Below are 16,131 nucleotides of genomic sequence, written 5' to 3'. Positions count from 1 at the left end.
CCTAATACACTCCGCCAATATGTCGGTAGTCATGTATCTGAACCATCAGGGGGATCTGAGGTCGCGCCCTCTATGTAGATTGGCTCACCAGATCCTGCTGCGGTCCCAAGGGAGACTGTTGTCTCTCAGGGTGATGTATGTCCCCGGGGACCAAAATGAGGGAGCAGACATCCTGTCAAGGCAGGGGCTGAGGCCCTGGGAGTGGCGCCTTCACCCCGAGGTGGTGGAGGCCATGTGCAAGAGGTTTGACCCAGTGGAAGTGGATCTATTTGCGTCTCGAGAAACGTCCCACTGTCCACTGTGGTTTTCCCTCACGCATCCAGCTCCACTGGGGTTGGATGTCATGCTACAGCCGTAGGCCGAGGCGACAGCTGTATGCTTTTCCCCCAATTGCTTAGGCAGGGGGCACAATATTTTACCCCCGACCAGAGCTGTGGAACCTCCTGGTTTGACCCCTGAGGGGGCCCGGTACCTAGAGGCTGGCCTATCGTCAGATGTTATTGAGACCTTACTCAGCTCCAGGGCTCCTTCTACGAGGTGACTGTACAGCCTTAAGTGACAGAGATCAAGGTAGAAGCGACCAAACACCTCCACGTTTTCCCTATTTAAATACAGTTACACGAATAGTTGAACGATCAAGTATGGTGACACAAAATAAAATGTGGTGCTTTTCTAAGCAGATTAAAAAGGAGAACTATAATGTATGGCGGAATAGCACTTCTGAGAGTACTTCGACTCGGCACAGTAAAAAGTCCCGGCTGAAAAATCCTCCCTCACAATAAAAATAACTGGAATTAATTAGCTAACATTCATATTTAGATAATGCAATTAGATAAACTGTTCATTCGTTACATCACTTTACCTCTGTCTTTATCCCTTCCCTGCATCAAAGGGCTTCTGTCTTTTTGAGACGGTGAATTCGGCCATCTGTCATAAATAATCAGGCAACTTTCACTGTCTGGCGCGAGCGAACAAGCACAGTACAAACGAAAGCAATCCTCTCTACATTAGATGCGCGAGAGGCAACGCGACAACAAATTCCCAACGTTAAACTGATTCGCGTTCAATATCAGACACACTAAAGCACTCGCTGGGCAGGGGGAGATCGATGCGGCGGTCTTGGAAGAGTTGGGGGACTTAGTTAAGGGTTTTTTTGGTAATATTTTGTTTTAATTAATAGAAAAGTAACAGTAATAAAACTGGACAAAATAAAAAAAATTGCAACCCTAGCATTTGCCTATTCCGCCTATGACGCGGGCCAGCCCTGAATTTAAGACACTATTTAAATAATTTAAGAATACTCTTTTTAGAATACTCAAAACAGGCATTTTGGCATAATTGCGTGTGTTATTGTTTGTCCAAGTGTGAAAGAACTTGATTCCGGTGTGGTGTGTGACCATAACACGCTAAAATACTTAACATTTTTCTCTGACTTTTAACAATAACCATTTACATGCTTAGGACGTCTGCATTGTAGGAATGTACAGGGATGCCTTCAGATATAAAAACGGTGTCTCGCTAGGCAATGTTTTTGCAGTAAAATCATATAATTTTCTATTAATTTAATAGAACTCGTTACCTTACTAGGGAACACCAATATGGTGGGGTAGTGGCTTCACTTTTTATGAAGGGGTTAGCAATCCAGTTCTCTATATAGATCATGGTGGCAACCCTGTATAAAATGTGCTTTACTGTAAAATATGATACCAGGAAGCCTTCAGGGCAGTGCTGGTGTAACAGGATAAATATCATAGGTCAAGGGTTCTTTAAGTAAATCCTGCTGTAATGTGTTCACACTCCCTATTGGCTGTGCTGTGGCGCTGCAGTTCACTGCGTTCGAACGATCTGCAGCAGAGCTAGGGAGAACTGTGCTGTGGGTGAGTCGTTTCTACTGCAGCTCTGTAATAAAAGTTGAAAAGTTCCAAGTTGAATGTTAAACGATGTATGAAGGAGGGGATTACACACATTAAACACTAATCGACTTCTAGAGTGTGTTTTCTGTTTATATTTTTGTGTATTTGATCGTTTTATTTCTGTTTTAATGAACTCAATCTTTCCATGTGCTCCCTTTTCCATGTGCTCCCTAACAAGTGAAATATGTTTCGAATAGATGGACCTGAAGCTATTGTACTCACTATTTTATCTCTCTTCACTGCTCTGTGCAGGTAATTGTTTTTATGAAATGGTATTTAAGAATTGTATACTGTTTTGTAGAGCATGTTTTATGGAAAATGTTATTTCTATTAATTTAACTCTGTTTAATATAAAGTGGATAATTATTATCTTGTATTTAATGTAATATAATATTTCTGTCTTCTGTCTGTTCATTTTCCTAATTAATGTTGGAAGAATACAATTCGATCACAAAGCATTACATTTAAGAAGCTAAGTGGTTTTGTTAAAACCTATAGTATTATTTTTCATAATATGTTTTATTTTTTGATCAGTACAACATATTGGGAATTATTTACTGTTATATTGATAGCAAAGCAAAGCTAGAGAGAACTGCTGTGGATGGAGCTGAAGCTAATGTAGGCTACTCACTACTTTCTCTCTCTTCACTGCTCTGCAAGAAAATAAATATCGATCTTCCGCATTCTGAGTTGCGTGCTTTGAAGGGTGGGACAAATCGGGCCAGAGCAAAAATCATTTAACTATATATAGTTGTGACAATGAGAACACTGACTATAATTAATGCTTGCAATGTTATACTTTTATTTAAAGAAGGTTTATGGAAGAATTCAAGAAGAACATTTCTTCTTTATTCAGTTTACATGAAATCACTTCATGTCTCCAATTTCTCTGTGGATCCATTGAGTATACACTGAAATCTTAGTATACACATTAGGACGCTCAGGTGAATTGCATTCACTTTTTGCTCCAAAAGATGTGACACCAACTGCAGTTTTTCCACAAACCAAAGGACCTCCTGAATCCCCCTGTTAAGAAACACAGATCAACACGTCACTAGTGAAAACAGTTTGTATAATACCATAACATATGTGAAACATATTTTGTACATACGGTGCAGGATCCACCGTAGCCATATGCGCAGATCATCTGTGGGGCCAAGAAATAAGTTCCCCATCTACGCTGACACTCTGCCTGATTTATTGTAGTCGTGTCTGCCTCCATTAGAACATTGCTCCCTGTGCCATCAGTCTCCAGGTCTCCCCAGCCAGCAACACTACAGACAGTATCTGGTCCCACGTCTTCTCCTTCATTTGGTAATGATATGAGTCTAACTTTGTTGTTTAGTTTGACTTTTTTTTGTAGCTGTAATTAAAAAGATGAAAGCAACACCATTTGTTTGAGCATCGGTAACTCTGGTTTGTGCTAGATCTCTCAAAATTTGATACATGTTCGCCACATTTGTCTGCTACAAATATAACTCACTTGGACGTGCTACACAATCCACAAAATCCAATAAGAAGATATGCGCATAAACTATGATGGAAACTAGGGATGCACGATAATGGATTTTTGCCAATATCCGTCATGCCGATATTTTTCAGCTCATTTTGGTCGATGCTGATGCCAGTACCGATATACTTTCTTTTTTCCCTTTGTTTGGAAACACCATTTTTAGTAAAAACATTTTTTTTCATTCTGGTTTCAGATTTCTTCAGAGTTCTCCTTACTAAAAGGTTACTTGTTAAAGATGAATAAATCCTAATATAGTTCTTTTTATGATACGAGTATATTAAAAGCTCTGAAAATAACAATAATAAAGTCAGTGAGTTTTCACCCCAGATGCAGTTGCAACCTAAATATTATTGGATTTAACGTTTGTGCTCATGAAGTAGGGGTGGCATGACATCCGTTGATGCTGTCTTTAGCTTCAAATAAACAATTATAATAATAATCTACAATTATTTTAGAGCTTCTTGGATTATTTTTGATTATCCATTTCATAACATTACAGATTAATAAACTGTATAGAAAAGTATTTCATTTACAAGTGTTATTTTATGACATCATTACTGATTTTGTTTTGTTTTTTCAGAAAAAGAATTAACTTAAATTTTTGTATTCTACTTTTCATTTTATTACTGTAACAACAGCACCCCCACTACATGTATAAATATATAGCATTCTAGAGGGCGGGCACTAGGACCTGGGGGAGCTTCTGCTGCTGTGGAGGCTGCGATTGGGCTAGTTTTGTTGTGAAAACCTGGCAACTCTGCTGTTGACGGTCACATTCTTCTCAAGGCAGCATTTAAAAACTGTCACTATAAATCACCGTACAGACAATGTATTTGCTTGTTAACTATGGAGAGAAAACAGTATCTAAACCTTCCACAAATGTACGTGAGAGATCCACATTCGCGTTTACCAATCCACAAATGCACGCGAGAGATCCACATGCGCGCGCACCAATTCACAAATGCACGCGAGAGATCCACATGCGCACGCACCAATTCACAAATGCACGCGAGAGATCCACACACACAAAGCAATCCACAAATGCACGCGAGAGATCCACACACACATTTAATTATGTGTAAATTACACACCTGTAATTTAATGCACAGTAAATCACAAGTCTTTTGCATTGGTGTTCTTCTTAGAATGCCCCTGAATATGCGCTTTTGTACCTGTGGAATGTTTTGAGACTGTCGTTCCGTGGCCTTGATTCACAAATGCACAGAAGCCTGTCCGTATCTGTCCCAAAGATGCGATACAGTGTTCTTCCTCCAGAGGGCGCTTACTGGCCTTCGAAAAGAATCTTCCAAAGGGCTAAATTCATTTTGTTTTCTGACTTGGTGAGACAACTGAAGTCTAAACATTTTTCACTTAATATCTTATACATAAATACAAATATAGAAAACAAACCTTTTTTTATTCTTCAACATGAGATCAGAAAATATATAGCCTATTAAAAAAAAACATTCGGATAACAGGATAGCTTTTAAGTCTTTAAAATGATTTCTGTATTAGAATATGAACGCATGGAAACGCCAGAATATGAACGCATGGAAACGCTTACGTGGCTTAATGCACTAAGACAGTATTAATATGACATTTCCTTTTGGTGTTTGGTGTGTTTTTAACACTGTCTTAGTACATTAAGCCACGTTAAGCATTTTCTTATAATGGTTTTCTATGGGAGAAAAACGTTTAACGTGTAATAAAACGCCTTGCGTTCATATTCTGGGCTATGATATTTCCTGAGTTTGGTGTGTTTTTAACAGTCTTAGTGCATTAAGCCACGTTAAGCGTTTTTCACGTTAAGCGTTTTAGCTGTGGAAAATCAGCCAGTAAATCGCATGCAACCCATAGCAACGCGCTATGGCAACACTTAGACCGACTGATAAGAAAAAATAAACAGACATTTTCCGACTTTTGAGCCATTCGTTAATATTGTACACATTGTCATGTTATTATAAGTCAAATGTATTTTGTTTTATTGACCAAAAATATTATCATTGATATTTGTCTGAGAGGGGCACTTTTGATTTATTTTAAAAAAGGGCTAGGGCTCGAGCACCCAAAGCTCCCCCCTCTGCACGTGCCTGCCCTGTTCAGTCTCACACTTGGCACAGCACTTGCGATAGTACTTAGCCTAGTAATGACCAACAGTTACAGAAATCATTTTAAAGACTTAAAAGCTATCCTGTTATCCGAATGTTTTTTTTTAATAGGCTATATATTTTCTGATCTCATGTTGAAGAATAAAAAAAGGTTTGTTTTCTATATTTGTATTTATGTATAAGATATTAAGTGAAAAATGTTTAGACTTCAGTTGTCTCACCAAGTCAGAAAACAAAATGAATTTAGCCCTTTGGAAGATTCTTTTCGAAGGCCAGTAAGCGCCCTCTGGAGGAAGAACACTGTATCGCATCTTTGGGACAGATACGGACAGGCTTCTGTGCATTTGTGAATCAAGGCCACGGAACGACAGTCTCAAAACATTCCACAGGTACAAAAGCGCATATTCAGGGGCATTCTAAGAAGAACACCAATGCAAAAGACTTGTGATTTACTGTGCATTAAATTACAGGTGTGTAATTTACACATAATTAAATGTGTGTGTGGATCTCTCGCGTGCATTTGTGGATTGCTTTGTGTGTGTGGATCTCTCGCGTGCATTTGTGAATTGGTGCGTGCGCATGTGGATCTCTCGCGTGCATTTGTGGATTGGTACACGCGAATGTGGATCTCTCACGTACATTTGTGGAAGGTTTAGATACTGTTTTCTCTCCATAGTTTCTCTCCAAGATTGACCGCAGTGCTGGCATGATCTTATCGCTGTAGCACTCCTTGCACACGTGAGTTATTGCAGGCACATATCAACGCGTTATCATATCGGCAAGGCATATCGGCATATTTTTTTTACATTGGCTGATGCCGATTTTTGTATTTTAAGCATTTATCGACCGATTCAGATGTTGTGCCTATATCCATCCCTAATGGAAACACATTTACCACATAAATCCCTCAACATGTACGCGAGAACAACAACAAAAAAACCTCACAATTATCTTAACAGGGGATGTGGTTGATTTTAACCTCTTTTTCTTCTCAAATTAATCAACAAAGACGAATGATAAATCATTGTATATTAATGGTGGGAATCTTTAGGTACCTCATGTTCTGATTCTGGGAGCCACAATCTGATTTCACTTTTTTTCTTATTAATTCATCTTATTAGTGAATCTTCAAACCTTAAACCCTATATATATATATATATATATACATATATATATATATATATATATATATATATATATATATATATATATATATATATATATATATATATATATATATATATAGGGTTTAAGGTTTGAAGATTCACTAATAAGATGAATATATATATATATATATATATATATATATGTGTGTGTGTGTGTGTGTGTGTGTGTGTGTGTGTGTGTGTTTTACTGTTGATGTTTAAAAATTAATATTTACTTTTTTTATAATTACACAAATTAATTTAAAAAATTGCATGTAAAAAAATGTAATATATAAACTAATATAGCTTTACAACATAAATGTTAGTAAATAATAAAGAGGAACAAAAAAACATTACAAGCAATGAACAATGAGCGCTTTCAGTATGTAAGAATATCTGAACGTTTTTCATTTCCATAGCTGTGAGTGATTTTTTTTTTTCTCCATCTCATCTTTACAGTTGCTTGATTATTACAATAGACATCATAGACAGCGAGAGATCGGCATTCAAACTAATGATCTCTTTTAATTTCTTAATATTAAAGGAAGACTCCACCGTTTTTAGAAATTATTCAACTACATTAGAGACATCACGACATTAGAGACATCACATTCCTAAAGAGATATCACTGCTCTTTTCCTCTTCCTCTCTTCCCCCATAATATAGTCCCAAATCAATATCTGCCTAGGAAATTGCCTAGTCTTAATCTGCATCGCTATTTGTACTCATTGTGAATACGCAGGCCACAAGAAGTAATTTGTTTTTTTGGGGGGGGGGATCACTTTTACTCTGGACATGCTAGCTGGCAACATAGGATTCCATTCATTATGCTAAGCAACCGCAGCTCTGCCAAACTAAAACAATGCATGCACTGAGACAATGCATTTGCCCACATATCTAAATGTAAATTTCTAAAAACGGCGGAGTGTTTACTTTAGCGCTGTACTATATGTATTGTTGCCCCAGGGCTCCCTTGCAAAAGAGATTTGAATATTTCAATGGGATGCTGGGATTGGGAATATATCAAAGTAACGCAGCTCTGTTTATCATATTAGATACATTTAAGTGTGTTAAAAATGATGCTATGATGTTACTCTGTGTGTTTGCTCAACGGCTGGTGTGACACTTGTTCAGTAAAGCGTTTCTGCAGAATAAAACCGGAAACCGAGGGTAACGCAGATATGAGGCAATTGACAGGCGACTCCCTCAGACGTGTCCCGGCTCCTTGGTTAAAATAGCAATTTTCTCACAATTTACAAGTAGTTGGAATCATTTGGGTTATTGTAATACTCAACTGAAAAAAATAATAAAACACTGGCTTCCTGGTTTTTGGATATTTTACTGCAAAAATTAAAATTTAATTTTGCATCATAAAAGCATTTTTTAATATTTTTAATATATAAGCACACTGCATTACAAGCGACTTGGTAGAATATTTGTAAGGACAATACCGTCGGCAAGAGCACACTGTAAGCGTAACATAAAGTAAAGTGCTCATTTCTCTCAGCGCATATCCTGTGCAGTGAAGCCCGCGAATGTCATTGTAATTCACTTCATCATTTCTGAAATGTATGAAATCTTATTTAGGTTTGGGGGCAGGGGCAGGGGCAGGGGCAGGGGCAGTGTAGGGGGATAGAATGCACAGTTTGTACAGTGTAAAATGCATTGCGCCTATAGAAAAAAAAAGGTCAGAATTGACCCAGAATCATTTTAGAGAGAATCTTTTCTCAGACCCATATTGTATATTATGACCAACACAATATTAGATTGATTAAACAAACTGTTCTTTCCTTTAGGCCTGTAGCCGTAACTTGTCAAAGTCGACACTTCTTCTGCAAACTGCTTTTTTCACATGTCATGTGACCAGACTGTAATCGCAGCCTTTGTGGTTAAAATATTGTGTTCCCTTTCGGGGAACTCGAGCTGCGTCGAAACGCTGTGAGAACGCCTCTGCGTTAATGCGTCGTGAAGCGCCTGTAGAACCATTCCATCGGAAAAAAGATCGATCGTCGGCGTGATGACGTCATCGACCGGAAGCTATAAAACGTCCGTGAAAACAAACAGGAACTAGATTCTGAGCCTTCAGCAAGCGATCTGTGTGAACCTGTCTGTCTATTTGGTGTTTTTGACTGTCTATATCCAGAGATTTTCCACCCTTTTGTTAAATATTGCAACATATATTAACAAACAAAGAGAAAATAAAATAGATAGAGTAAATGGCGAGCGAAAGCAGTAACTTTAAGAGGTGTGTTCATCCCTGCCCACGCTACATCACGAGCGGGGATACACACTCTCTTTGTGTAGCCTGCTTGGGAGCGCAGCATGCCCAGGCAGCCCTCGAGGGGGCTGCTTGCGAGCACTGTGAGCGTATGCCACTGAGAACGCTGCGCTCCCGCCGGGCACTCTTCGAGGAGGGTGCCTCGGCTCGTGTTCCCCGCGGCTCTGGTCCCGCTGCCGCCGAGGCGGAGCGAAGGCTGCAGTCGTGGGGATCACAATTGGATGTTGCAGAGGGGTTAGAGACGGGCGCTGCCTTATCTCTGCTCTCACCTGCTCCATCCAGCGGCTCTTCTCGGGGCATGGAAGCACGCATGGCGGTTTCTTCCCCCCCGAGAGAGTCGCCGGTACTTCATCTGTCCAGCTCTGAGGAGGTGGACGTTGAAAGTATCGATACTGAAGACTCGCCACTTCAGTCCCCTGCTAGTGAGGAGCTAGTTGAGGTTTTGACGCGAGCAGTGGCCAGATTAAACATCGACTGGCCCACTGAAAGATCTGAGGCAGGAAGAAAACGTCATAGTAAGCTAGACGAACGCTTCCTGCCATCTCGCGCTTCAGAACCTCAGCGACGGGGCCTGCCGTTCTTCCACGATTTGCACACCGAGGTGGCAAGGTCGTGGAAGAGACCGGCATCATATCGTGTCTTCAGCCCGCAGACTTCGGTCTACAGTAACATCAGCGGGCTGAGACAGTATGGTTATGGGGCGATGCCAAAGGTTGAAGAGACGCTCGCGAGCCATCTCTCACCTGCCTCGGCATCGTCCCTTAAGGCCCCGACTTTACCCACCAGACCATTAAAAACAACGTCGGCGTTGGTGGGTAAAGCGTACTCGGCAGCGGGTCAAGCGGCTGCATGCCTGCACACGATGGCTATCGTGCAGGCATACCAGGCTGACCTGCTAAGGGATCTGGACAGTAGTGATGCTGTGGGGGGAGATATTATCGCTGAACTTAGATCATCAGCCGATCTAGCTCTCCGGGCCACCAAGGAGACGGCCAGATGTGTTGGCCGCTCCATGGCAGCATTGGTGGCTACGGAGAGGCATTTATGGTTAAACCCCACAGACATCAAGGAGAGGGAGAAAGCCTTTCTGCTTGATGCGCCGCTTTCTCCTGGAGGCCTCTTCGGTGACGCAGTTCACACTGTCACCGAGAGGTTCCAGGAGTCGAAAAAGCAAGCTGCGGCGCTCAAGCAGTTCCTCCCTCTCCGGGTCCAGGTCCCTGGGGCTGCTGATACCACCAAGCAGCCCAGGCCGAGTACGAGCTCCTCACACAGGGCTCAACAAAAGCAGAGCGTCGCTGCCCGAGCTCCCCCTCAGCGTGGGGACGAGGGGCGGCGCTCTCAGACGAGGCCTTCGAGGGGCAGGGCTGATCTGCGGACAGTCCTGATCGCCAAGAAGGCCTCGTCGAAGCGTTCCTGACGCCAGAAGCGTCAGGACGCTGAGGGTGGTTCCCCCCGTAGGGAAACGGTGCTTACCCCTGCCTACGGTACCCGTTTCCCTACGGCACCCTCGGGGGGCCGCGCTGCCAACCCCGCCGCAATGCCGGGGCGCAGTCGGTCTCCGCGGGCCACCCGAGGGTGGTCCGCACCCCCTTCTGGGGGTCCCCGAGCAGTCAAGTCAGTTGTTCCCTGTTGGTCCGCCGCTTCAGGGCACTGCGCTTGTTGCTCAAAATACACCAGAGGCCAGCCTCGAGAGGCTGGTTCCCTTAGTAGATTTTCTAGACGAGTGGAAACGTCTATCAAATATATCTCGTTGGGTCCTGCAGATAATAGAAAAGGGGTACGCCATTCAATTCAGAAGTCGGCCACCTCCTTTCTGCGGTGTCCTACCTACAGAGGTGGGCCCGGAGCAGGCTCTGGTAATGGCACAGGAAGTAGAGACACTCCTGCAAAAAGGGGCTATAGAGAGGGTTCCCCCTCCCAGCAGGGAGTCTGGCTTTTACAGCCGTTACTTCATCGTGCCGAAGAAGGATGGGGGCTTACGCCCGATATTAGATCTGCGGCTATTGAATCGCTCGGTGGCCAAGCTCAAATTCAAGATGCTTACACTCAGACAGATTGTAGCGCAGGTCAAATCGGAGGATTGGTTTGTCACCATAGACCTCAAAGATGCGTATTTTCATGTCTCCATCCTTCCACATCACAGGAAGTTCCTGAGGTTTGCCTTCGGGGGAGAGGCATACCAATATCGTGTACTTCCCTTCGGTCTAGCACTGTCACCCCGCACGTTCACCAAGTGTGTGGATGCAGCTCTGGCGCCGCTGCGTCTACAGGGCATCCGCATACTGAACTATATCGACGACTGGCTGATTCTAGCGAATACAGAGCAGATGGCGGTTCAGCATCGAGATGCTGTTCTCGCCCATATGTCGAAGCTGGGGTTGAGGCTGAACGCCAAGAAGAGTGTGCTTTCTCCGGCTCAGAGAACCACTTTTCTAGGTGTGAACTGGGACTCGGTAATTATGCGGGCGCAATTATCGCCAACACGCATAGCATCGATCCTGGCAGCAGCCAAAGAACAGAAGCTAGGCCGAGCCGCCACTGTGAAACAGTTCCAGAAACTGTTAGGTCTCATGGCAGCAGCGTCCAACGTGATACCTTTTGGCCTACTGTACATGAGGCCACTGCAGTGGTGGCTCAAAACAAAAGGGTTCTCCCCGAGGGGAAATCCGCTCCGCACGATCAAAGTCACGCGGCGATGCCTACGTGCTCTGGTCATGTGGAAAAACCCGGGGTTTTTATCTCAGGGTCCCGTGTTGGGGGCTCATGTTCGTCGCGTAACGCTAACGACAGATGCCTCTCTCACGGGCTGGGGGGCGACCATGAGTGGTCGCTCGTCCCAGGGTCTATGGCAGGAACATCAGCGGCACTGGCACATAAATCGGCTAGAGATGCTCGCAGTGTTTCTTGCATTGAAACAGTTCCTGCCCGACCTCAGGGGCCACCACGTACTAGTCAGAACAGACAACACGTCCGTGATGGCCTATATAAATCACCAGGGGGGTCTGAGGTCTCGTCCGTTGGACAAATTGGCACATCGGATCCTCATGTGGGCCCAAGGGAAATTGCTGTCAATCAGGGCAGTATATATCCCGGGGGCCCTGAATCAGGAAGCAGACAGCCTGTCGAGGCAGGGGCCGAGGCCCGGGGAATGGAGACTCCACCCAGAGGTGGTGGAGCTCCTTTGGAAGGTTTATGGGAAAGCGGAGATAGACCTGTTCGCTTCGGCGGAGAATTCTCACTGCCCGCAGTGGTTTTCTCTGACCCATCCGGCCCCGCTGGGGCTGGATGCCATGGTACAGGAGTGGCCAAGGCTGCCTCTGTACGCCTTCCCCCCGATTGTCTTGCTTCCAGGAGTTCTGGAGAGGGTATGCCGGGACGGGGCCCAGGTACTTCTAGTGGCTCCGAACTGGCCGACCCGAGTATGGTTTTCGGACCTGATATCTCTCCTGGAAGGCTCTCCGATGGAGATTCCGACCAGGAGGGATCTACTCTCTCAGGCGGGCGGGAGATTCCTGCACCCACGCCCGGAGATGTGGAAACTGTGGGCCTGGCCTCTGAGGGGGCTAGGCTCATAGAGGAAGGTCTCTCGGCCGAGGTCGTAGAGACCATCCTACACTCCAGAGCTCCGTCCACAAGGAAGCTGTACGCTTTGAAATGGAGACTTTTCTCAGCATGGTGCAGAGAACGCCAGTGGGACCCAGTTAACTGCCCGGTTGGTACAGTGCTGGAGTTCTTGCAGGCAAGGTTCTCGGCAGGGTTGACCCCCTCCACACTTAAGGTGTACGTGGCGGCCTTGGGTGCCTTCCACGTCCCTTGCAGTGGAGTGTCTTTGGGAAGACACCCTCTAATTACACGCTTCCTTCGTGGCACATTAAGGTTGAGGCCAGTTATGCACTCGAGGGTCCCAGCATGGGACTTGGCCATTGTTTTGAGGGGCTTGTCCGGACCTCCGTTCGAACCTCTGGAGGAGGTTTCGGATAAGTTCCTCACCTTAAAAACCATCTTCCTTTTGGCCATCTCATCTCTTAAAAGGATAGGAGATATTCAGTCCCTGTCAGTAGGGCCCTCATGTCTAGAGTTTGCGCCAGGGATGGTGAAAGCATTTCTGCATCCCAGGCCGGGTTATGTCCCCAAGGTTCCTACGAGCCCACGGGGCCCCATCACTCTACAAGCCTTCTGTCCTCCTCCGTTTATGACGTCAGACCAGGAAAGGTTAAATCTGCTGTGTCCTGTGAGGGCACTGGATACTTATGTCCACAGAGCTGCCCTGTGGAGGAAATCTGAACAATTGTTTGTTTGCTTTGGACCCCCTAAGAAGGGGGCCCCAGTATCCAAGCAGAGGATGAGCAAGTGGGTGGTCGAGGCCATCTCACTTGCTTATGAAGCTACCGGGCAGCCATCTCCACTGGCTGTCCGGGCGCACTCAACCAGGGGTATGGCTGCTTCTAAAGCACTCTTGTCGGGGGCTTCCCTCCACGATATCTGCAACGCGGCCGGATGGTCGTCTCCTTCTACCTTCGTCAGGTTCTACGAACTAGACCTGGCATCTACAGTAGGGGCACAGGTACTCTCGTAACCGTGTGCGCTTCGGCTTCACACATACAAGACACTTGGTCCTATGGCGATGTGGGTATAAGCGTTCTCACAGCGTTTCGACGCAGCTCGAGTTCCCCGAAAGGGAACGTCTCAGGTTACGTATGTAACCCTAGTTCCCTGAGGGAACGAGACGCTGCGTCGCTCTGCCATACTCCCGGCGTGTCCGTGATCACTTACTTCAGGCTTTATCAGAAGTTAGTTCCTGTTTGTTTTCACGGACGTTTTATAGCTTCCGGTCGATGACGTCATCACGCCGACGATCGATCTTTTTTCCGATGGAATGGTTCTACAGGCGCTTCACGACCCATTAACGCAGAGGCGTTCTCACAGCGTTTCGACGCAGCGTCTCGTTCCCTCAGGGAACTAGGGTTACATACGTAATCTGAGACGTTTTGTCATATCGTAATATTATCGCAATTAATTGTTCAGCCGTACCCCTAACAGTCATAACATAGGTAACTGTTTTAGCATGTGGGTTTGAAGTTAACATGAATGCAAAGCATCAAATTAAACTTGAGAAGTAGCTACTTTAGATTATGCAAGTCAAATAACTGTATCTAATACAATGACTGCTGCAATATTTATGACATCACCATAGCATTTTTCTGACTTATCAAATTGACAGTTATGACAGATCCCATGTAACAACATTCTCTGTTCTCCCCCAATAATAATTTAAATCTCTTGAGTAATTTTAGAAGCAAGATATTGTAATAAAAAATTAAATCTAGTGGTTTGTGCTACTGTTTCCTTATATTCTTTTGAACGGATTTCAGATTGTTACCTTCAAAAGCATGATGTCATTCTGGATAGGATTGGGTAGGCCTATATAGTTTGGATGCGGGATGTAGGATTTCACTCTGATGCGATATGAACACTTGCTGTTCCTTAAGTCATGAGCACCAACTGCAACTTTCAGAATATCTCCTCTGTTGAAAGAGTGTATTGGAAATCTGCATTTATGTCATATGATACACTGTATGGTTGAACTGCAGTCATCAGTCAAAGTTAATTTTAACTCAACATTGCAGTTTAGTTAAAACAAGTTCTTACTTAGTCCAGCAATGTGCTGCAGTCAATACAAATCGATTAGAAATGAGAGCTCCACCACAGATATGATGCCCATATGACTGAAGAGAAACCATGTAAGGCCTGGAGTGGGGTTTGGCTTCATTGCCGTTCACTATACTCACATTCACATGAGCTGAGAGAGAGAGAGAGAGAGAGAGAGAGAGAGAGAGAGAGAGAGAGAGAGAGAGAGAGAGAGAGAGAGAGAGAGAGAGAGAGAGAGAGAGAGAGTAACTTATAACTTATCAACTTATTCAGAACATACCAATGAAATATTTCTAAATAATCATTGTAATATACTGTTAAAAAAAAACACTCACCAGTGAAGGTCATGTGTGGCAGCAGAGAGGCCAGCAGGAGCAGAGAGATGATGATGGTCATGATAAAGATGATAACCAATGAGCTCTCACTGGCTCAACCCAGTCTAAATATACCTTAAATATGGGTGGAGACAATAAGTGGTCAAGTTTCTCCACCTTTAAAAACATTTATTGTGACCATGAAGACACTTTTACATGCTGCATTGTGCAGCAGTCAAGAGCAACTGATCAGAAATTAGCAATCCACAGCAGATTTGGACAGTTTTGAAGAGAAACCAAGGTCTGGAGTAGGGTTCAGTTTCCCTGCCATTCAAATAAGCTGAAAGAGAGACATTTCAGTTAGTTAGTTACGTACCAGATTGATCAATATTCATTTCAGTCAGTCAGCGAAGGTCAGGTGTGGCAGAAGAGAGGCCAGCAGGAGTTGAGAGATGATGATGATGATGATGATGATGATGATGATGATGATGGTGATGGGTGTGTTTGAAAACACTTTTTCTTGAAGCTATGGAACCTTTATGAATATTGTTTCGAATCAGTTGTTCGGAGCGTGTTTCAATCCGCCAAAGTCATGTGATTTCAGTAAACAAGGCTTTGTTAATGTTATAATGGTTGAAAGGTTTCAAAATGTCAATGGTTCACAGCCAGGGGTGATCTCTGTGAACCCATGAATCCCATGGACCCATGGATTCACTGAGATTGCATGATGGTCATGATGAAGAAGACAATCAGTGAGCTCTCAAGACATAAATCCTGGAGGGAGGTGGAGCAGAGGCAGATCAGGGGGGGAGGAATGGAGGGCCAGGTCCATGGATCGGAGGAAGAGGGCCTGGAAACCGAGGCAGAACAGAAAGCCAGGGTGGAGTTGGTAGAACAGGTGACCAGAGCAGAGTAGACGGTGCAGGTAGTCTGGGCGGCGCAGGATGGATTGATGATCACCTCAGCGAAGCTGAAGACCCTCATGGTAGAGCAGATGACAACCACAGCCGGGCAGACAGGCATAGGGCGACCACGGTGGAGCAGGTGGTGCTGATGACAACCGCGGCCGAGCTAAAGCCCCCCAGGGTTGATCTGCAACAGAGCACAGACAGGTTGGGAGCTCAAGGGCGTAAAGGAACAGGGAGGGTGTTTCAGGTTGACCTCTGTGGTCATCTTTAAGCCGACTGGAAGTTCATGGATGAACTCTGTAG

At 44.4% G+C, this 16,131-nt stretch overlaps 1 protein-coding gene across 1 annotated transcript; it reads right to left on the bottom strand.

Annotated features, from left to right (window-relative positions):
* Positions 1 to 2,702: 2,702 nt before the first annotated feature.
* Positions 2,703 to 15,020, bottom strand: LOC137039505 (granzyme B(G,H)-like). Its single transcript, XM_067414813.1, has 5 exons — positions 14,942 to 15,020; positions 14,607 to 14,757; positions 14,338 to 14,482; positions 3,025 to 3,276; positions 2,703 to 2,939 (listed from the first exon to the last, which is right to left on the bottom strand). Exons 1-5 carry the CDS (start codon positions 15,000 to 15,002, stop codon positions 2,781 to 2,783), a joined length of 768 nt encoding a protein of 255 aa, XP_067270914.1. The 5' UTR covers positions 15,003 to 15,020; the 3' UTR covers positions 2,703 to 2,780.
* Between the last annotated feature and the right edge of the window lie 1,111 nt (positions 15,021 to 16,131).

This window comes from Pseudorasbora parva, chromosome 14 (genome assembly GCF_024679245.1).
Source record: "Pseudorasbora parva isolate DD20220531a chromosome 14, ASM2467924v1, whole genome shotgun sequence".
NCBI classification, from domain to species: domain Eukaryota; kingdom Metazoa; phylum Chordata; class Actinopteri; order Cypriniformes; family Gobionidae; genus Pseudorasbora; species Pseudorasbora parva.
This window is presented reverse-complemented; position numbering and strand designations above follow the sequence as displayed.